The sequence below is a fragment of the Mytilus edulis genome, chromosome 8 (assembly GCF_963676685.1).
Source record: "Mytilus edulis chromosome 8, xbMytEdul2.2, whole genome shotgun sequence".
In the NCBI taxonomy this organism is placed as follows: Eukaryota; Metazoa; Mollusca; class Bivalvia; order Mytilida; family Mytilidae; genus Mytilus; species Mytilus edulis.
The window spans coordinates 36901151-36922257 of NC_092351.1; the positions used below are offsets into that span (position 1 = coordinate 36901151).

At 33.2% G+C, this 21107-nt stretch overlaps 3 protein-coding genes across 4 annotated transcripts; 1 reads left to right on the forward strand and 2 right to left on the reverse strand.

Annotated features, from left to right (window-relative positions):
* The first annotated feature begins 677 nt into the window (after positions 1 to 677).
* Positions 678 to 13803, forward strand: LOC139486788 (polyprenol dehydrogenase-like). 2 transcript variants are annotated; one of them, XR_011655634.1, is made up of 8 exons: positions 678 to 826; positions 6120 to 6227; positions 6679 to 6747; positions 7707 to 7808; positions 8870 to 9077; positions 10958 to 11177; positions 11649 to 12268; positions 12308 to 13803. XR_011655634.1 is itself a non-coding variant. In XM_071271752.1 (7 exons), exons 1-7 carry the CDS (start codon positions 718 to 720, stop codon positions 11847 to 11849), a joined length of 1017 nt encoding a protein of 338 aa, XP_071127853.1. In that variant the 5' UTR covers positions 678 to 717; the 3' UTR covers positions 11850 to 13803. The 2 variants fall into 2 exon arrangements, 1 of the variants encoding a protein (XP_071127853.1); XM_071271752.1 differs by having other exon boundaries at positions 11649 to 13803.
* A 623-nt stretch (positions 13804 to 14426) lies between these two features.
* LOC139484065 (uncharacterized) lies at positions 14427 to 16290 on the reverse strand. Its single transcript, XM_071267787.1, has 3 exons — positions 16196 to 16290; positions 15091 to 15370; positions 14427 to 14816 (listed from the first exon to the last, which is right to left on the reverse strand). Exons 1-3 carry the CDS (start codon positions 16288 to 16290, stop codon positions 14427 to 14429), a joined length of 765 nt encoding a protein of 254 aa, XP_071123888.1.
* An 856-nt stretch (positions 16291 to 17146) lies between these two features.
* Positions 17147 to 20794, reverse strand: LOC139484066 (axoneme-associated protein mst101(2)-like). The gene is made up of 5 exons (XM_071267788.1): positions 20700 to 20794; positions 19533 to 20124; positions 19055 to 19283; positions 18143 to 18666; positions 17147 to 17893 (listed from the first exon to the last, which is right to left on the reverse strand). Exons 1-5 carry the CDS (start codon positions 20792 to 20794, stop codon positions 17147 to 17149), a joined length of 2187 nt encoding a protein of 728 aa, XP_071123889.1.
* Positions 20795 to 21107: the final 313 nt, after the last annotated feature.

The window sequence follows — 21107 nt, forward strand, 5'->3', positions numbered from 1 at the left end:
TACAAAACCACTAAACATTATTGATTCATTATTCTTAGGGATTTTGTAAAATTTCTAATTAGCTGTTTACCATATACTGTTGCTTGCTTAACTTCCATCTGATGTTATCCGATAGGGGATAGTTGTCTTATTTGAAATGATATCACATCTCCATTTTTTTATCATTAAGAAACCCAAGCACATTTGTTTTAAAATCAATCAATCAATCAATCAATCTGAGTAAATAATGCTTTGTATGTACACATGTTTTTAAACCACAATGATATAAAAAAAAATATGCCGGTGTGAAATTTTGACAAAGTTTGGTAGAGGTTAAGATAAAATAAGATTTATTCTAACAATGTTGGGCCCCGGTGGACATAGAATTATAATAAAGAAAGTAAATCCAAAAAAATAACAGAATATATGTATCAACATCAAATTACAGACAAATTATACATTTAATTAAAGATGTTACAGCTGGGAAGAAGTTAAATATGATCAAACAATCAATCGATCACTCAATCAATCATTTAATTATTAAATCAGATTTCAAAATAAATGAATGAAATCAATGATGTGTATCATATGATAAGAGGATATAGGATCCAAACAAGGGTCGTATCGTGGGTAGCTGTGCGTTGCTGTTTAAATTTTCTTTTCGGTCCATGGGTGGATGTTGGAACTCCTCGGAAGTTTTCGATCAGTTTGTAAAAGTTCGCCAAATTGAAGACAACGATGAAGAAAGTTGTGTGTTTCTTTTATGTTGTTTATTCATTTTTGAAGATTTATATTTATGGTGCTTTTGCACTATTAAGACAAATATTACAGACACATAAAAAAGAAGGTAATTTCATTGAATGTTATGACTTGTGTTATTTTAATCAGATGAGAGCAACCTGGGAACAGGAACGCAACAAAATCAACTCTAGATCATACTGGTAATTTTTGGTGCATGACGAAATGTACTCTTTCTTTGAGACAATGAAAAATTGGCTGTTTTTGACAAATTATGTCTATATTTTCAATATATTAACATTAACCGTAACGATAATAATTTGAGACCTCTGACAAATCGTGAGAGAGCCGTAGTTTAGTGGTTAGTGCATCGGACTACTAACATAAAGGTTCCTGGTTCGATTCCTGTACCGGGAAAAAAATTCAGGGACTGAATGATAGTCCATCGGAAGGGGACGATAAATGTCTGACCCGTGTTTAGAGAGAGCCATATATCTTGTACGTTAAAGACACCCTTGTAGATTTTGAAAAAGAGCAGGCTTATCCCGCTACAAGGCAGCACTTGCACCCATAAAGTGGAAAGTGATTAATATAAGTTGCAAACTTGTTTCCTAATACACCTAATCGCTATTTATTCCATTCCGGATAAGTTCTAAAATTACACAACTTTTTCATCCAGTTGAAGCTATCTGGGACCCTGTTTAAACAATTCACCATGCATGATACTTTATAATGAGACCTGTTTAAACTACCGTAAATACTTCAAACAAAATATTTTTTTACTTCAATTTTAATTTCGAAAAAAGTGGATCATACTATATCAAAGTTTCTTGATGTCACTTTCTAAAGTTTATTCTCCCTCAGCGCACTACTGATGACCTCCATTTTTCTGCCGGTGACCCCAAACAGGAAGTTGTATAAATGACTGTTTTTCCCGGAATGGACTAAATAGCGATAAGGTGTATCAGTGGCATAGCTTGCATATATGCTCAGATGCTCAAGCATCAACATCATTTTGAAACAAATTTTTTTTTTTTTAAATAAATAGTAATGCAAGAGTTGGCAGCATAAAGACATGGTGGTATCCGAATGTTACAAGGGTGAGAATATCAGAATAGCATCCAATCATTTCCGAAGCAGTATGCATGGTTTTTCCTTCATGTAAACAAGATGGATAAATCCTGGGACTATTATAATACTAGATAATTCACAGAACGGTGTTCTCTACTTTTTCATAAAAATTCTACTTCGTAGTGCGTTGTCGGCTACGGCAAGTGCAGATGATGATGATGAAAGGCAGACCTGCAGACAAGTTTAGTCAGAAATTGAGCCAAGCGGAGGCTCCGAGTTATGACATAGCAATGTTACTATTTAAAAAAAATCTGAAGCATCATATCCTAATATCGTTTCGTGTGACACGAAAGACGACGTGATAAAAACTTTATTTGTAATAAAGTGTTATCATTCCTGTGGTTATACAATCTTACACGGCGACATATAAAATATCGAGGAGCAAGTGATGAGAACTTATTTTAATAAGATTGGGGGTTATAAATACCCTTTTCCATCTAGGTACAAATATTAATGTCGTTTTCAATAAAAGATTAGAGTACCAATGTCCCCCGCATTGGACACATTTTATCTATTCAAGATACAAGGGCAAAAACTTTTAAAAACAAAGCACTTTCTTCTTTTTTTCTTTTTTTTATTTATATCTCGAGAGAAATAAAAGCTTCAGAAAAAATACAATGGGATTTGCATTATAATTGATATTCCCAAGCGGCATAAATGGTTAAAAATATTTGATCAGGATTTATACTCGCAACTCGCAAGTGTGAAAGACATTGCTGCATGATGATATAAGTTTAACAAAAATCTGGCAAGAATTGTACACATGACAGCGGTAACAAGACCGGACGGATGGACGGCCGGTATTTCCATATCCCCTCGCGGCAATGGGTTAACAAAAGTTATCAAAAACCACATTGGGAGGCTTAAATTCCGGGGAAAATGGGGGGGGGGGGGGGATCACCGGTTCCTATACCGAAATTCAATATACAGAAGTGCCGCTGTCATGGGTTTGTTTTTGAGATGTCAAATATAAGATTTGGTGTGAAACTTTCACATCAAATATTTCTGAATTAAATGATGGTAGTCAAGTTCGAGAATACAATAAAATTCTGTTGGAAATATAATGTATATTGGTGGGTATTTTGAAATTAAACAAAATCTAACCAGTGTCGGATTCTAGGTGAGTACACATGCATACAGGGACAACGTCCGAAAAATATCATTTTCTGCATAAAAAAGTCCCAAAAATTTCGCATCCACATCATTTAAACCCTGGCTACGCCACTGCCAATCCACTAAAAATAAATATGTTTGAATTAAATTAATCATGATAAGAATATTTTAACAAATCACAGTAAAATTTTCACCAATTTGACACTACATGTCTAATGATTTCAAAAATTAAATGGATTTCAAGATAAACGATTTTTTCTTAAGAGTTCATTACAGTTTTACAAATATTAATTATTATGAGGATTGTTATGACCCATCAGGTTATCTGATTACTTGCAGCAACAAATTATGACACCTGTTGTGACCGTTGATTAGTGTAGGGTTGTAAACTTGTCATAATATGTCCCCATGTAAAATTATAGATTTTTATACGACCGCAAAATTTGAAAAATTTTTCGTCGTATATTGCTATCACGTTGGCGTCGTCGGTGTCGTCGGCGTCGTCGTCGTCGTCGTCGTCGTCCGAATACTTTTAGTTTTCGCACTCTAACTTTAGTAAAAGTGAATAGAAATCTATGAAATTTTAACACAAGGTTTATGACCACAAAAAGAAGGTTGGGATTGATTTTGGGAGTTTTAGTCCCAACATTTTAGGAATTAGGGGCCAAAAAGGGCCCAAATAAGCATTTTCTTGGTTTTCGCACTATAACTTTAGTTTAAGTAAATAGAAATCTATGAAATTTTGACATAAGGTTTATGACCACAAAAGAAAGGTTGGGATTGATTTTGGGAGTTTTGGTTCCAACAGTTTAGGAATTAGGGGCCAAAAAAGGGCCCAAATAAGCATTATTCTTGGTTTTCGCACAATAACTTTAGTTTAAGTAAATAGAAATCAATGAAATTTAAACACAATGTTTATGACCACAAAAGGAAGGTTGGTATTGATTTTGGGAGTTTAGGTCCTAACAGTATAGGAATTAGGGGCCAAAAAGGGACCCAAATAAGCATTTTTTTTGGTTTTCGCGCCATAACTTTAGTATAAGTAAATAGAAATCTATGAAATTTAATCACAAGGTTTATGACCATAAAAGGAAGGTTGGTATTGATTTTGGGAGTTTTGGTCCCAACAGTTTAGGAATAAAGGGCCCAAAGGGTCCAGATTTAAACTTTGTTTGATTTTATCAAAAATTGAATAATTGGGGTTCTTTGATATGCCGAATCTAACTGTGTATGTAGATTCTTAATTTTTGGTCCCGTTTTCAAATTGGTCTACATTAAGGTCCAAAGGGTCCAAAATTAAACTTAGTTTGATTTTAACAAAAATTGAATGCTTGGGGTTCTTTGATATGCTGAATCTAAAAATGTACTTAGATTTTTTTATTATTGGCCCAGTTTTCAAGTTGGTCCAAATCGGGGTCCAAAATTAAACTTTGTTTGATTTCATCAAAAATTGAATAATTGGGGTTCTTTGATATGCCAAATCTAACTGTGTATGTAGATTCTTAATTTTTGGTCCCGTTTTCAAATTGGTTTACATTAACGTCCAAAGGGTCCAAAATTAAACTAAGTTTGATTTTAACAAAAATTAAATTCTTGGGCTTATTTGATATGCTTTATCTAAATATGTACTTTGATTTTTGATTATGGGCCCAGTTTTCAAGTTGGTCCAAATCAGGATTCCATATCAAGTATTGTGCAATAGCAAGAAATTTTCAATTGCACAGTATTGCACAATAGCAAGAAATATCTAATTGCACAATATTGTGCAATAGCAATCAATTTTCAATTGGAGTTATCTTTCTTTGTATAGAATAGTAGTTGATAATATATGTTGGAAATTTACCAGACATGACTATGATGTCATTTTCTATTTTTATTTGCCAATAACTTTATGTAAATAACTTCATTGGAAATTTGCCAATATAAAATGTTGCTGATGAAGCTTTTTTTCCTTATCTTATCTAAAATGTTTTTAGATAATGTATGTTGGACATTTGCCAGACATGACTATGATGTCATTTTCTATTTTTATTTGCCAATAACTTTATGTAAATAACTTCATTGGAAATTTGCCAATATTAAATGTTGCTGATGAAGTTTTTTTTATTGTTTTATACAATAAACAATGTATATTCACTTTTACTACCAACCAATCTTTACCATTCAGTGATAACAAGCACTTTATTTTACATTTTAATATCTTATGATGTATTTAAAAGAGTAGTTATTGTTGCAAACTCCATTAGAAATTTGAATTGATATCAGTTTTGGAAAAAGGGAAACGGGGATGTGAAAAAAGGGGGGGGGGGGGGGGGGGGGTTTAAATTTTTCTCATTTCAGATTTCATAAATAAAAAGAAAATTTCTTCAAACATTTTTTTGAGAGGATTAATATTCAACAGCATAGTGAATTGCTCAAAGGCAAAAAAAAAAACTTTTAAGTTCATTAGACCACATTCATTCTGTGTCAGAAACCTATGCTGTGTCAACTATTTAATTTTAGATTTAAAAAATTTGAAGAAATCTTTAATTGATTTGTAAAATCTTGACATTTGTTTTGTGTAAAAAAAAAACATATAATGTCAAAAATTTGATCACAATCCAAATTCAGAGCTGTATCACGCTTGAATGTTTTGTCCATACTTGCCCCAACTGTTCAGGGTTCGACCTCTGCGGTCGTATAAAGCTGCGCCCTGCGGAGCACCTGGTTAAAAATTGATCAGAAAAACTTCAAAATCGGTAAATAATATTTTTTTTGGGTATATTTTGTGAAAATCGGGATTTTGACTTGTTTTACAATCCCAATATATCCGGGTTTTGGGTTGAGGGATGAAAATCAGGATGATACTGGGAAAATAGGGATAGTTGGCAGGTCTGCAACTAATAAATTAACAAACTGTTAAAAGTCAATATAAACAAGTCCCTTGCCTCTGTCATGTCTGTGGCTGCAGAAAGTATAAAACTGTAATTCCATACACCCCATAGAGGCAGAACCTTGTACATGTTGTATATAGTAACTGCATTAGATATAACAAACTTGAGGCAAATCATTGATCCTTATATCATGCATATCATGTATATAAAATCTTTTCTTTCTTTGTGTAAATTAAACATACTTTCACTTGAGTTGCATTTTTAACAGTGATATGAATTTTTCAGAACAGCGCCTGCATACAGGGTATGTTGCCATAGTAACAGGAGGATCAGCAGGGATAGGATTTGAAGTGTCTCGTGGTTTAGTTTCTAAAAATGTACATGTGGTGATAGGTTTGTTTGTTTTTACTTATCAATATAATTTATTTGTGTTAAATAAAGAGTTGCCAATTTCATAGTTAGTGGAAATAGTTTCAGCTCTATCATGTCTTATAATGGTACTTCATGTCAGAACAGCACTTAACCTGCTTAAGAAAAAAACTGCACCCTATATTTAGTCTTTATTGTGTGCTAATTACCAGTAATTTGAATCAGCTAAAAAAGAAAGTATAGTTGAAGTAATAACGATAATGTAACATGTTGATATCCTTACCAGAAAAAATACTTTAAAACAAGGAACTATTTGAATCAAGAGTAAGACATGTATGATGAAAACTAATTTAATTATTAAGGGTTAGGCATGCCTTTAAGGTGTTGATTACTTATTTACTTCTTTATTTTACAATGTATTTATTGGTGTAATTTAAAAGAACATAGTTTTAAATAAGAATTTGATTTGTTATAGGATCAAGATGTATAGAAGAAGGAAAGACAGCTGTAGCCAAGATAAGAGAAGAATACCCTAATGCTAAGGGTAGGTCTACAAATATCTTACCAGATTAGTATGATAGAATATATAAATGATACTCATTTAATTTAAGCATTTAAGGCTGGGAATCATTAAGCAAATAACAGGCTATACTTTCAAATTTGAATTATTTTTGATAATGGAATTTGCATAATTTCTTGTGCTACAAAATTTTTAATAAATTCCATGTCAATTCTGTATTTTAATTTTCTGTGCAGCGCACAACACTCTCTATTACAAAGAAGATACATGTAGTACATTTTCAAAAGAATGTACTGTGCGGCGAACAACACTATCTATACAAAATACATTGTATGGAAAGTGTTATGCAACGCTCAAAATATAAAAACGCAGAATGAAAATGGAATTTAGGAAAAATTTCAAGCACTAGAAATGATGCAAATTCCATAATTAAAAATAATTACAAGTTGGAATAATAGCCTGTTAAATTTATGAATATAATTACATTATACTTGAATGGAAAACAAATGATTAAAAGTGTAAAAATTGGTGAAATGGTCTAAGGTAAAAAAAAAAAAATGGCAATCACACTATTGATTTAGTTGATTCTGTAACTATTTTGAAAATTTAGTACAATTATAAAAATAAGAAGATGCGTTAAAAATGCCAACAAGACAACTTTCCACTAGAGACCAAATGACATACAAGTTATCAGCTATAGGTTACCATACGGCCTTCAACACTGGGCAAAACCACTACCACAAAGTCAGTTAAAAAAGGCCCTTACATGACATATGTGGAACAAATTAAAGGAGAAAACTAACAGCCTGAATAATGTAAATTAGAAATATGATACACACAACAAATGACAACATTTTAGGTCAAAATATGAAGAAAATGTGTCTTTTTTTCTCATCTTTAGTAAATGGTAGAGACCATGTGACTTTAATAGTGATTAATTGTGAAAAAAAGTAAGTTTCTTATCTTCCCATTTTATATTTCAGTGGATTGGTTGCACATGGATCTCACATCACTGAAGTCTGTCAGAGAGTTTACAGATAGTTTTCTAGCAATGGGGTTGCCATTAAATATCCTCATTAATAATGGTAAGATTTCTAGTTAAATGTTAAATAACTGATCAGTAAAACTTTGAATTATCCTTCATTACAGAATGTCATTTCTTTAATCATATTATCTTAATATTCAGATATATGTAGAATCATGATCATTTGCATGTTTAAAAGATATCTGGTACATGTACTTGTATAAGAAAAGACAAGTAAACATTAAACAATAGGTACAATATAAATATTTTAGATCCATCAAAAAACATTCTAATGACAAATGTACTCTTCATTATAAAGTCTTTCCTTAAAGATTGCATTCATGATAGCCAGCTATATTTTCCAGACCTGATAACTACTTCTGAGAGAACACAAACAAACCCAAGTGCATTAAGATAAGCATTAATAACATTTTATCCCAATACATTTGAAGTGATTTGTCAATGATATATATATGCTCACATATTCACGAAACAGAATGATGTGTATATGTATAACCATATTTGTCAAGAAAACTGGATTTCATCATTGACACAAAGAAACTGTATTGTCATTATATAATGAAGAGTATAAAACATAACCTTAAAAAGGAGATACATGTAGTTTAACTTGTGCATTTAATTCAGTTACCTAATCAGATGTGTCTTTCATTTATTTTGCTACCAGGCCCCTTAAGGTGGTACCCAACACTTTCACTAAAATTAATTTGGCTCGTTTAATTTTCATAAAATTTTGCAAAAGTATATACTTTGACACTTTGACAAAAATATAAAAATTTCAAAAAATTTGAACCAATATATAAAAAAGAAGATGTGGTATGATTGCCAATGAGAAAACTATCCACAAAAGACCAAAATGACACAGACATTTAAAACAACTATAGGTCAACCATTTTATCAAAAAAATTACACTGTTTATATAGCAGTTTGACAAACACCAATTTTGATCGTTGAGAAGCTTAATATTCCCTTAACAACACAACGTAATTAAAACGTTTAACTGATTTTACAGAGTTATCTCCCTGTAGTGTTAGGTACCACCTTAAGGATTTTATGTGTCTTACTACCTTAAAATATATTTAACAGATAGTTATTACATTGTAGCTGGAATAATGTTTGCTCCATACCAGGAGACAGATGACGGATTAGAAGAACATTTCCAAGTCAATTACCTCAGTCACTTTTACCTCACATTACTACTGTTAGATGTGTTAAAGAAAACAGGGACAGACAACTCTTATTCCAGAATCATAAATGTATCATCAGTAGTACATAAACTGGGAAACTTAGATATTGACAGACTTTGTTCAAGGTTAGAAAATTATCAACTGATAATGTATATGAGATATTCCATTAAAATGTATGTTAGTGCATAGAAAAGGAAGATTAAATATTGAATGTGGGTCATGAGTCTTTTTTCAGTACATGTCTATTACCATTATGCAAAATTAAATAAAAAACGGTTCTTGGTTGCAGAGAAAGTCCCTTCCCATCCTCCCACCCTCCCACCCTCCCACATACATTTTAATGGAATATCGCCTGTATTCCTGCACTATTTACGTTCATCAAGCGTCTTGGTGATCGTCATTGTGCAGGATAAACTAGAAATAATGGTTGTTCTGTAGGTACTTAATGACAATTCCCTAATGACATCAATGCTGATTGTCAATTTTGAGAATTCAATTTGTCCTATAATTCGTACAATATAGAATTATAGTTTTCCAACCACTCGCTCAACATTGGAATGGAAGTGACGACGCCCCTAAACGCACAAATGACGTTCACTAAAACCAGAGTTTTTGACAGAAATGCATCGAACTCGAAAGTTGTCTATTGTCACAGACTACGTTTTTCTACTCTTTTGAATAAAAAACATGTCTAAAGGAAAGTTTTCATTGTTGTTCTCAAGGATTGCTCAAAAATGCCAATTTTTCTAATGACTGTTTCAATCCCGACTTCCAAATGTCTAAAAACATTCTAGAACTTCACAAAATCCTACTTTCGGCCTCCATTGCTTTTTGTACATTTCATTCAGCGTCATTAATCTTGTGGCAGGCAATACAAGTCAAGCAAATCATATTTTTATGAATTTCAAAATGACAAGCTCCTTACGTCTTTTTCAATTTTCCTGTGAAAAAAGCCCAACCAAAATGAAGGGAAAATTATATGAAAAAACGATGTCCATGCCATAATTTTGTGCAGGAATATAGAGTAGGTTGATAAAAAACAATTTACATTTAGTTTTCATAGAAAAAAAAATTGATTCATTATAAAAAGATCTATATTCTGACCATCATGACTGTTGGTAAATATTCATACAAAATTCCATTGTTGTCGAAAGGGATTTCAAAAAATGAGGTTTCCTGTGGAATAAAACCCCAAATTATTGCAAACTTTTTAAAGCAATATTCCACAAACAAATAATGTAATTGCTGTGGACTGAAAATCACCTAATTGGCAATAGAGCAATTTGATTGGGTAGAACAAATTTACATCATGTGATTTTGACGCCATTGGAATTTGAATGTAAACAAACCAAGGTCAGTCGGTTCAGTAAGGGACAGCATCGTACATTGAGTTACTGAGAAACATTTATGAGTTACCAAGCTTGACAATGCATGGTTATAAAAAATCAAAGCTAAGTGTACAGAAAAAAATAAGAAAAAAATGTCCTTAGGTGAAAGACTTATCATCAAAACTGGATATGGAATCAAACCTTATCAAGTAAGATATAAATTTCCGATTTTAAAAGATTGTTATATTAACTGGTACGTTGTACTACAATTAATGTTATGAAAATTCTTTGGAGATAATTGTGGTTTTAGGAATGCAAATTTAAGGGAGATGATTATTACAGGTATGGGAATTCATGGGTGATGATTACAAATACTGGTTTGAAAATCCTGGGGAGACAGTTGTAATTATTGGTCAGAAAATTCAAGGGAGATAATTAGTATGACTGGTTTAGAAATTCAAGGGAGATAATTATAATTATTGACATCCAAATTTTAAAAACATGGGAGATAATTGGGATTATTTTTTTAAATTTTTTTAACTTTTGTGATTATTGATATGAAAATTGTAGAAATACAGGTGTGCAAATTAATGATGATTTTAATTACTGATTGAAAATTCATGGGAGATAATTTTAATTACTGATTGAAAATTCATGGGAGATAATTCTGATTACAGGTATGAGATTTCATGGGAATATTCACCTCATGCAGCATATTCAGATTCCAAACTAGCTATAACTGTTTCATCATTCATGCTTGGAAGGAAACTAACTGATGAAAATTGTAAAGTTACAGCCAATGTCCTTCATCCAGGTGTGGTTAGGACAAGTTTATATAGACATGTACATTGGAGTATAAAATGGTTCTTAGATGTTGTTGCCATACTTTTATACAAGGTAAGTCTTAATTTTTTTACAAATGCCCTGCTAGTTGGATGTTAACAGTATTAAATATTTCCTTTATCTGTTCTGTGATTAAATTTTCTATCCATATCTCATCAAAGAATTATGAATTAATTTCAACCAAATATAAATTTGACACCAAATTTTATTTTTGCAGTTTGGCATCTTCAAATAAGAGTTCCTAGAATGAGATATCAGTTGAAGTCATATTTATGGATTCACCTGATATATTTCATGGTTCTTATTTTCCCATTATTGATGTGTTGTTTTTTGTGCAGGGGTAAAATTGGTACAATAAATGATGACTGAGAACTACACATCAATTTTGATATATACAAACTATTTGAGAGGGGTACTTTGTGCATTTCAAATAATTGTGAAACCATTGTAAATAATATCTTAGCAAATGTTGCCCACACTTTAAAGTAGTTAAACTGAAGTTGTTATTGTCAATTTTTTCTTCAGACACCAGAAATGGCAGCAGATACAGTTCTATATTTAGCATTATCACCAAATGTAGAGGGAGACACTGGCAGTTACTATGACAACTGTGTTAAAAACAAACCACATGACAGTGCACACGACAGACTATTACAAGAACAATTATGGCATAAATCATGTGAAGTTATTGAACATTTGACAGAAAATGAACTTAAACACAAATGATAATCCATTATCAACAATTATATATCTTGAACCAATGATTTTACAGATTATGCATATGTTTTTATAAATGTTCATAAAATTTCAATATAACTTCCCTGAAAGTACATTATCTTTATAGATCTACTGAAAGAAAAGAATTATTGGAATAAGGAATAATTTTACATTACGGAAAACTGATAAGAAATGTTTGATGAAAACTAACTCAACTAAACACTGATTTAGTACAAGCTGAAATATCGGTGAAAATGACTTTTACCTTACCCATGCATTAAATGCATACATACAAAAGTTAGGTTAGTTTTCTTCCTACATTTCTTATCAGTTTTCCAGGATTCAAAATTATTCCAGATTCAAATAATTCCTTGTTAAAAGTAGATTTTAATCTTAGACACTTGTTATTGTGGATTCATCCAATGTAGGTACTTATTAGTGGATTGATGTGGATTCATCTAATGTAGGTACTTATCAGTGGATTGATGTGAAATCTATATTCCTGCATTCATGGATACTAAGTTTCATTTGTATAACAAACTATTGGTGGTTCTCCATAAACAATAAATTTCTTACAAACCAGTACCCCATGAATAAAAGTGAATATTATGGTAGAATTGACAGAATTCTTTTTGTCAGAATGATTGACAAATGTTTTCTTCACCTGAATGGATAAAATATCAGTCAATCATCACAGACATAGAAACACAATCAATCGTATGCATTATCAACCCAAAATATAATTATACAAGGATAGGACAACATTTTACTTTCTGTTCTGATGATTATTGCATTAGCCAATGAAATGTTTGCTTTCAAATATTTGAAGGTGTGTTTCATCATGACAAAAACCAGAGTGTACAGTAAGGTCTTAATAGTAGAAAGTGCAAGGAGCCATGTCGAGATTCATGAAATCAAAGTCAAAACATCTGTATTTTAATCAGATTTATTTTGAGGTCAATAACTCAAAGGTAAAGGTCAAAGTTACTAAAAACAGATGTGAAATATTATACTTAGAATAGACTGGTACACATGAAATTTGTACCAAAAAAGTGGTTTCAGGATGTTAAATCTTACACATGGTATGGCAACCAGTGGCGGATTCAAAAAATTTCATAAGTGGGGGCCCACTGACTGCCTAAGAGGGGGTCTGCTCCAGTCACGCTTCAGTGATTCCCTCTATAAGCAACCACATTTTTTCCAAAAAAGGCCCCCCCCCCCTAAATCCGCCTCTGGCAACTTTACATAGATATAAGGTCTATAATTGGAGGAGGTTCTCTGTTGATTTTGAGAGCGTGTTATCTCAATTCAAGATCAGCACCTTTATTCATTTATAAAAATATTGCAATTTTTTTTGAATTTTCGATTATCAATTTCAAATGACTGTACTCAAAAAGAGGATGAAGAGAAAACCTAATAATTCCATATTTGTTTTATCAATTGTTAAATTAACTTAAAAAATATACTGTGGATTCATTATTATTCATGAGATACTAATATTCTAAAAATGAGATACTAATATACTAATAATTTCGGGTACAGGGGAACCACAAATTTAAATGTGCAAGGAATAACTAATTTTCTAAAGGCTTGTATGCAGACTTTTTCAAAACCATGCATTAAAATATCCATAAAAATGTAAGTTTTACTAAATACATTAAAATTGGTACCCAGATAAAGAATGAATCCACATTAGTATTGGCAACTTTCAAAAAGAGGTTGACTGTTTTTTCACGGGATCATGATTTAAACCAGATGATTTTCGTCTCTCATGTTCAATGAAACAAGTGGAGATATATATTTTATTACAACCTTTAATGTTTACATTAACCATAACAATATTTTGTCAGTATGAATGACTATTCTAATTGGACTCATATTAATACTCAGATTTTATGTGTGTTGATTGGTTTTGTAATTTGTACATGGTTAAATTATGACATAATAAAAACTAATGTCTATATTCTCTATTTTATAATTTTAAAAAAGTAGGATGTTAAAAATAGTTGGATAATTGTCCTTTGCAAGAAAGCAAAAAAATAGGAACAGAATGGCTGCAACACAACCACAATTTTGTGTAGTTTTATGGGATACCAGTATACCGGTACTACGTTTGCGATTATAATTTGGTTTCTCAACTCAATAATGTAAATATACATGACAATTACAGTTATAAGTAATTACTATAAAATGTTATAAAAAAGGCATGCAGTCACTAAATGAAAAGGTTTCTTGTGAACGTAGTTGTCTTGTTTCTTGTGTACAGAGTTGTAATATTTCTTGTGTACAGAGTTGTTTTGTTTCCTGTGTACAGAGTTGTCTTGTTTCTTTTGTAAAGAGTTGTCTTGTTTCTTGTGTACAGAGTTGTCTTGTTTCTTGTGTTCATAATTGTCTTGCTTCTTGTGAACAGAGTTGTCTTGTTTCTTGTGAACAGAGTTGTTCTTGTTTCTTATGTACAGAGTTGTCTTGTTTCTTGTGTACAGAGTTGTCTTGTTTCTTGTGAACATAGTTGTCTTGTTTCCTGTGTACAGAGTTGTCATGTTTTTTGTGTACAAAGTTGTCTTGTTTCTTGTGTATAGAGTTGTATTATTTCTTGTGTACAGAGTTGTCATGTTTCCTGTGTTCAGAGTTGTCTTGTTTCCTGTGTACAAAGTTGTCTTGTTTCTTGTGAACATAGTTGTCTTGTTTCCTGTCCACAGAGTTCTCTTGTTTCTTTTGTACAGTGTTGTCTTGTTTCTTGTGTACAGAGTTGTCTTGTTTCTTTTGTACAGAGTTATCGTGTTTCCTGTGTTCAGAGTTGTCTTGTTTCCTGTCTACAGAGTTGTCTTGTTTCTTTTGTACAGTGTTGTCTTGTTTCTTGTGTACAGAGTTGTCTTGCTTCTTGTGTACAGAGTTATCTTGTTTCCTGTGTTCAGAGTTGTCTTGTTTCTTTTGTACAGAGTTGTCTTGTTTCTTGTGTACAGAGTTGTCTTGTTTCTTTTGTACAGAGTTGTCTTGTTTCTTGTGTACAGAGTTGTCTTGTTTCCTGTGTACAGAGTTGTCTTGTTTCTTTTGTACAGAGTTGTCTTGTTTCTTGTGTTCAGAGTTGTATTGTTTCCTGTCTACAGAGTTGTCTTGTTTCTTTTGTACAGAGTTATCTTGTTTCCTGTGTTCAGAGTTGTCTTGTTTCTTTTGTACAGAGTTGTCTTGTTTCTTGTGTGCAGAGTTGTCTTGTTTCCTGTATACAGAGTTGTCTTTGTTTCTTGTGTACAGAGTTGTCTTGTTTCTTTTGTACAGAGTTGTCTTGTTTCTTTTGTACAGTGTTGTCTTGTTTCTTGTGTACAGAGTTGTCTTGTTTCCTGTGTACAGGGTTGTCTTGTTTCTTTTGTACAGTGTTGTCTTGTTTCTTGTGTTCAGAGTTGTCTTGTTTCCTGTCTACAGAGTTGTCTTGTTTCTTTTGTACAGAGTTATCTTGTTTCCTGTGTTCAGAGTTGTCTTGTTTCTTTTGTACAGAGTTGTCTTGTTTCTTGTGTGCAGAGTTGTCTTGTTTCCTGTATACAGAGTTGTCTTTGTTTCTTGTGTACAGAGTTGTCTTGTTTCTTTTGTACAGAGTTGTCTTGTTTCTTTTGTACAGTGTTGTCTTGTTTCTTGTGTTCAGAGTTGTCTTGTTTCTTTTGTACAGAGTTGTCTTGTTTCTTTTGTACAGAGTTATCTTGTTTCCTGTGTTCAGAGTTGTCTTGTTTCCTGTGTTCAGAGTTGTCTTGTTTCTTTTGTACAGAGTTGTCTTGTTTCTTGTGTACAGAGTTGTCTTGTTTCCTGTGTTCAGAGTTGTCTTGTATCTTGTGTACAGAGTTGTCTTGTTTCTTGTGTACAGAGTTGTCTTGTTTCCTGTGTTCAGAGTTGTCTTGTTTCTTTTGTACAGAGTTGTCTTGTTTCCTGTGTACAGAGTTGTCTTGTTTCTTTTGTACAGTGTTGTCTTGTTTCTTGTGTTCAGAGTTGTCTTGTTTCCTGAGTTCAGAGTTGTCTTGTTTCTTTTGTACATAGTTGTCTTGTTTCCTGTCTACAGAGTTGTCTTGTTTCTTTTGTACAGTGTTGTCTTGTTTCCTGTGTTCAGAGTTGTCTTGTTTCTTTTGTACAGAGTTATCTTGTTTCCTGTGTTCAGAGTTGTCTTGTTTCTTTTGTACAGTTGTCTTGTTTCTTGTGTTTCTTGTGTACAGAGCTGTCTTGTTTCTTTTGTACAGAGTTATCGTGTTTACTGTGTTCAGAGTTGTCTTGTTTCCTGTGTACAGAGTTGTCTTGATTCCTGTATAAAGAGTTGTCTTGTTTCATTTGTACAGAGTTGTCCTGTTTCTTGTGTACAGAGTTGTCTTGTTTACTGTGCACAGAGTTGTCTTGTTTCCTGTGTAAGAAGTTGTCTTGTTTCCTGAGTACAGAGTTGTCTTGTTTCCTGTGTACAGAGTTGTCTTGTCATCTTTCTTGTGTGACTTAGGAAGCCAATACATAGTGGGACACGTGGGATTTTTACACACCACACACACAACATATTATTGTCCCTTGTTGATAGAAACAGAGGAACAAAATGATTGAAAAATCCTTCATTGAGTAACAGGATGTGACTAACAATGAATCCAAATAAAATGTCAACAGTTAACTTGTTGTTTTTAGTTGCTCACGCTTAGGCATAATCCTGAAATTTCCACCCATGCACTATAAACTAGAGTTGTCTTGTTTCTTTTGTACAGTGTTGTCTTGTTTCTTGTGTTCAGAGTTGTCTTGTTTCCTGTGTTCAGAGTTGTCTTGTTTCTTTTGTACAGAGTTGTCTTGTTTCTTGTGTACAGAGTTGTCTTGTTTCCTGTGTACAGAGTTGTCTTGTTTCTTGTGTTCAGAGTTGTCTTGTTTCCTGTCTACAGAGTTGTCTTGTTCCTTTTGTACAGTGTTGTCTTGTTTCTTGTGTACAGAGTTGTCTTGTTTCCTGTCTGCAGAGTTGTCTTGTTTCTTTTGTCCAGAGTTGTCTTGTTTTTTGTGTACAGAGTTGTCTTGTTTCTTTTGTACAGTGTTGTCTTGGTTTTTTTTACAGAGTTGTCTTGTTTCTTGGGTACAGAGTTGTCTTGTTTCTTTTGTACAGAGTTGTCTTGTTTCCTGTGTTCAGAGTTGTCTTGTTTCTTGTGTACAGAGTTATCTTGTTTCCTGTGTTCAGAGTTGTCTTGTTTCTTGTGTACAGAGTTGTCTTGTTTCTTTTGTACAGAGTTGTCTTGTTTCTTTTGTAAAGAGTTGTCTTGTTTCTTGTGCACAGAGCTGTCTTGTTTCTTTTGTACAGAGTTATCCTGTTACCTGTGTTCAGAGTTGTCTTGTTTCCTGTGTTCAGAGTTGTCTTGTTTCCTGTCTACAGAGTTATCTTGTTTCTTTTGTACAGTGTTGTCTTGTTTCTTGTGTACAGAGTTGTCTTGTTTCCTGTGAACAGAGTTGTCTTGTTTCTTTTGTACAGAGTTGTCTTGCTTCCTGTGTTCAGAGTTGTCTTGTTTCCTGCGTACAAAGTTGTCTTGTTTCTTGTGAACATAGTTGTCTTGTTTCCTGTCCACAGAGTTGTCTTGTTTCTTTTGTACAGTGTTGTCTTGTTTCTTGTGTACAGAGTTGTCTTGTTTCTTTTGTACAGAGTTATCGTGTTTCCTGTTTTCAGATTTGTCTTGTTTCCTGTCCACAGAGTTCTCTTGTTTCTTTTGTACAGTGTTGTTTTGTTTCTTGTGTACAGAGTTGTCTTGCTTTTTGTGTACAGAGTTATCTTGTTTCCTGTGTTCTGAGTTGTCTTGTTTCTTTTGTACAGAGTTGTCTTGTTTCTTGTGTACAAAGTTGTCTTGTTTCTTGTGAACATAGTTGTCTTGTTTCTTGTGTTCAGAGTTGTCTTGTTTCTTTTGTACAGTGTTGTCTTGTTTCTTTTGTACAGTGTTGTCTTGCTTCTTGTGTACAGAGTTATCTTGTTTCCTGTGTTCAGAGTTGTCTTGTTTCTTTTGTACAGAGTTGTCTTGTTTCTTTTGTACAGTGTTGTCTTGTTTCTTTTGTACAGTGTTGTCTTGTTTCTTTTGTACAGAGTTGTCTTGTTTCCTGTGTACAGAGTTGTCTTGATTCCTTTATACAGAGTTGTCTTGTTTCTTTTGTACAGTGTTGTCTTGTTTCTTGTGTACAGAGTTATCTTGTTTCCTGTGTTCAGAGTTGTCTTGTTTCTTTTGTACAGAGTTGTCTTGTTTCTTTTGTACAGAGTTGTCTTGTTTCCTGTGTTCAGAGTTGTCTTGTTTCCTGTGTTCAGAGTTGTCTTGTTTCTTTTGTACAGAATTGTCTTGTTTCTTGTGTACAGAGTTGTCTTGTTTCTTTTGTACAGAGTTATCTTGTTTCCTGTGTTCAGAGTTGTCTTGTTTCTTTTGTACAGAGTTGTCTTGTTTCTTGTGTACAGAGTTGTCTTGTTTCTTTTGTACAGAGTTATCATGTTTCCTGTGTTCAGAGTTGTCTTGTTTCCTGTCTACAGAGTTGTTTTGTTTCTTTTGTACAGTGTTGTCTTGTTTCTTGTTTATAGAGTTATCTTGTTTCCTGTGTTCAGAGTTGTCTTGTTTCTTTTGTACAGAGTTGTCTTGTTTTTTGTGTACAGAGTTGTCTTGTTTCCTGTCTTCAGAGTTGTCTTGTTTCTTTTGTACAGAGTTGTGTTGTTTCTTGTGTACATAGTTGTCTTGTTTCTTTTGTACAGAGTTATCATGTTTCCTGTGTTCAAAGTTGTCTTGTTTCCTGTGTACAGAGTTGTCTTGTTTCTTTTGTACAGTTTTGTCTTGTTTCTTGTGTTCAGAGTTGTCTTGTTTCCTGTCTACAGAGTTGTCTTGTTTCTTTTGTACAGTGTTGTCTTGTTTCTTGTGTACAGAGTTGTCTTGTTTCTTGTGTACAGAGTTATCTTGTTTCCTGTGTTCAGAGTTGTCTTGTTTCTTTTGTATAGAGTTGTCTTGTTTCTTGTGTACAGAGTTGTCTTGTTTCTTTTGTACAGTGTTGTCTTGTTTCTTGTGTTCAGAGTTGTCTTGTTTCCTGTCTACAGAGTTGTCTTGTTTCTTTTGTACAGTGTTGTCTTGTTTCTTGTGTACAGAGTTGTCTTGCTTCTTGTGTACAGAGTTATCTTGTTTCCTGTGTTCAGAGTTGTCTTGTTTCTTTTGTACAGAGTTATCTTGTTTCCTGTGTTCAGAGTTGTCTTGTTTATTTTGTACAGTTGTCTTGTTTCTTGTGTACAGAGCTGTCTTGTTTCTTTTGTACAGAGTTATCGTGTTTCCTGTGTTCAGAGTTGTCTTGTTTCCTGTGTACAGAGTTGTCTTGATTCCTGTATACAGAGTTGTCTTGTTTCTTTTGTACAGAGTTGTCCTGTTTCTTGTGTACAGAGTTGTCTTGTTTACTGTGTACAGAGTTGTCTTGTTTCTTTTGTACAGTGTTGTCTTGTTTCTTGTGTTCAGAGTTGTCTTGTTTCCTGTCTACAGAGTTGTCTTGTTTCCTGTGTACAGAGTTGTCTTGTTTTTTTTGTACAGTGTTGTCTTGTTTCTTGTGTACAGAGTTATCTTGTTTCCTGTGTTCAGAGTTGTCTTGTTTCTTTTGTACAGAGTTGTCTTGTTTCTTTTGTACAGAGTTGTCTTGTTTCCTGTGTTCAGAGTTGTCTTGTTTCCTGTGTTCAGAGTTGTCTTGTTTCTTTTGTACAGAATTGTCTTGTTTCTTGTGTACAGAGTTGTCTTGTTTCTTTTGTACAGAGTTATCTTGTTTCCTGTGTTCAGAGTTGTCTTGTTTCTTTTGTACAGAGTTGTCTTGTTTCTTGTGTACAGAGTTGTCTTGTTTCTTTTGTACAGAGTTATCATGTTTCCTGTGTTCAGAGTTGTCTTGTTTCCTGTCTACAGAGTTGTCTTGTTTCTTTTGTACAGTGTTATCTTGTTTCTTGTGTATAGAGTTGTCTTGTTTCCTGTGTACATAGTTGTCTTGTTTCTTTTGTACAGAGTTGTCTTGCTTCTTGTGTACAGAGTTATCATGTTTCCTGTGTTCAGAGTTGTCTTGTTTCTTTTGTACAGAGTTGTCTTGTTTTTTGTGTACAGAGATGTCTTGTTTCCTGTATTCAGAGTTGTCTTGTTTCTTTTGTACAGAGTTGTCTTGTTTCTTGTGTACATAGTTGTCTTGTTTCTTTTGTACAGAGTTATCATGTTTCCTGTGTTCAAAGTTGTCTTGTTTCCTGTGTACAGAGTTGTCTTGTTTCTTTTGTACAGTGTTGTCTTGTTTCTTGTGTTCAGAGTTGTCTTGTTTCCTGTCTACAGAGTTGTCTTGTTTCTTTTGTACAGTGTTGTCTTGTTTCTTGTGTACAGAGTTGTCTTGTTTCTTGTGTACAGAGTTATCTTGTTTCCTGTGTTCAGAGTTGTCTTGTTTCTTTTGTACAGAGTTGTCTTGTTTCTTGTGTACAGAGTTGTCTTGTTTCTTTTGTACAGTGTTGTCTTGTTTCTTGTGTTCAGAGTTGTCTTGTTTCCTGTCTACAGAGTTGTCTTGTTTATTTTGTACAGTGTTGTCTTGTTTCTTGTGTACAGAGTTGTATTGCTTCTTGTGTACAGAGTTATCTTGTTTCCTGTGTTCAGAGTTGTCTTGTTTCTTTTGTACAGAGTTATCTTGTTTCCTGTGTTCAGAGTTGTCTTGTTTCTTTTGTACAGTTGTCTTGTTTCTTGTGTACAGAGCTGTCTTGTTTCTTTTGTACAGAGTTATCGTGTTTCCTGTGTTCAGAGTTGTCTTGTTTCCTGTGTACAGAGTTGTCTTGATTCCTGTATAAAGAGTTGTCTTGTTTCATTTGTACAGAGTTGTCCTGTTTCTTGTGTACAGAGTTTTCTTGTTTACTGTGCACAGAGTTGTCTTGTTTCCTGTGTAAGAAGTTGTCTTGTTTCCTGAGTACAGAGTTGTCTTGTTTCCTGTGTACAGAGTTGTCTTGTCATCTTTCTTGTGTGACTTAGGAAGCCAATACATAGTGGGACACGTGGGATTTTTACACACCACACACACAACATATTATTGTCCCTTGTTGATAGAAACAGAGGAACAAAATGATTGAAAAATCCTTCATTGAGTAACAGGATGTGACTTACAATGAATCCAAATAAAATGTCAACAGTTAACTTGTTGTTTTTAGTTGCTCACGCTTAGGCATAATCCTGAAATTTCCACCCATGCACTATAAACTAGAGCATGAAATAAGGTCAAGCCAGCATTATGTGACAGAATTGTGCTTCATTCAAGAAACCACATATA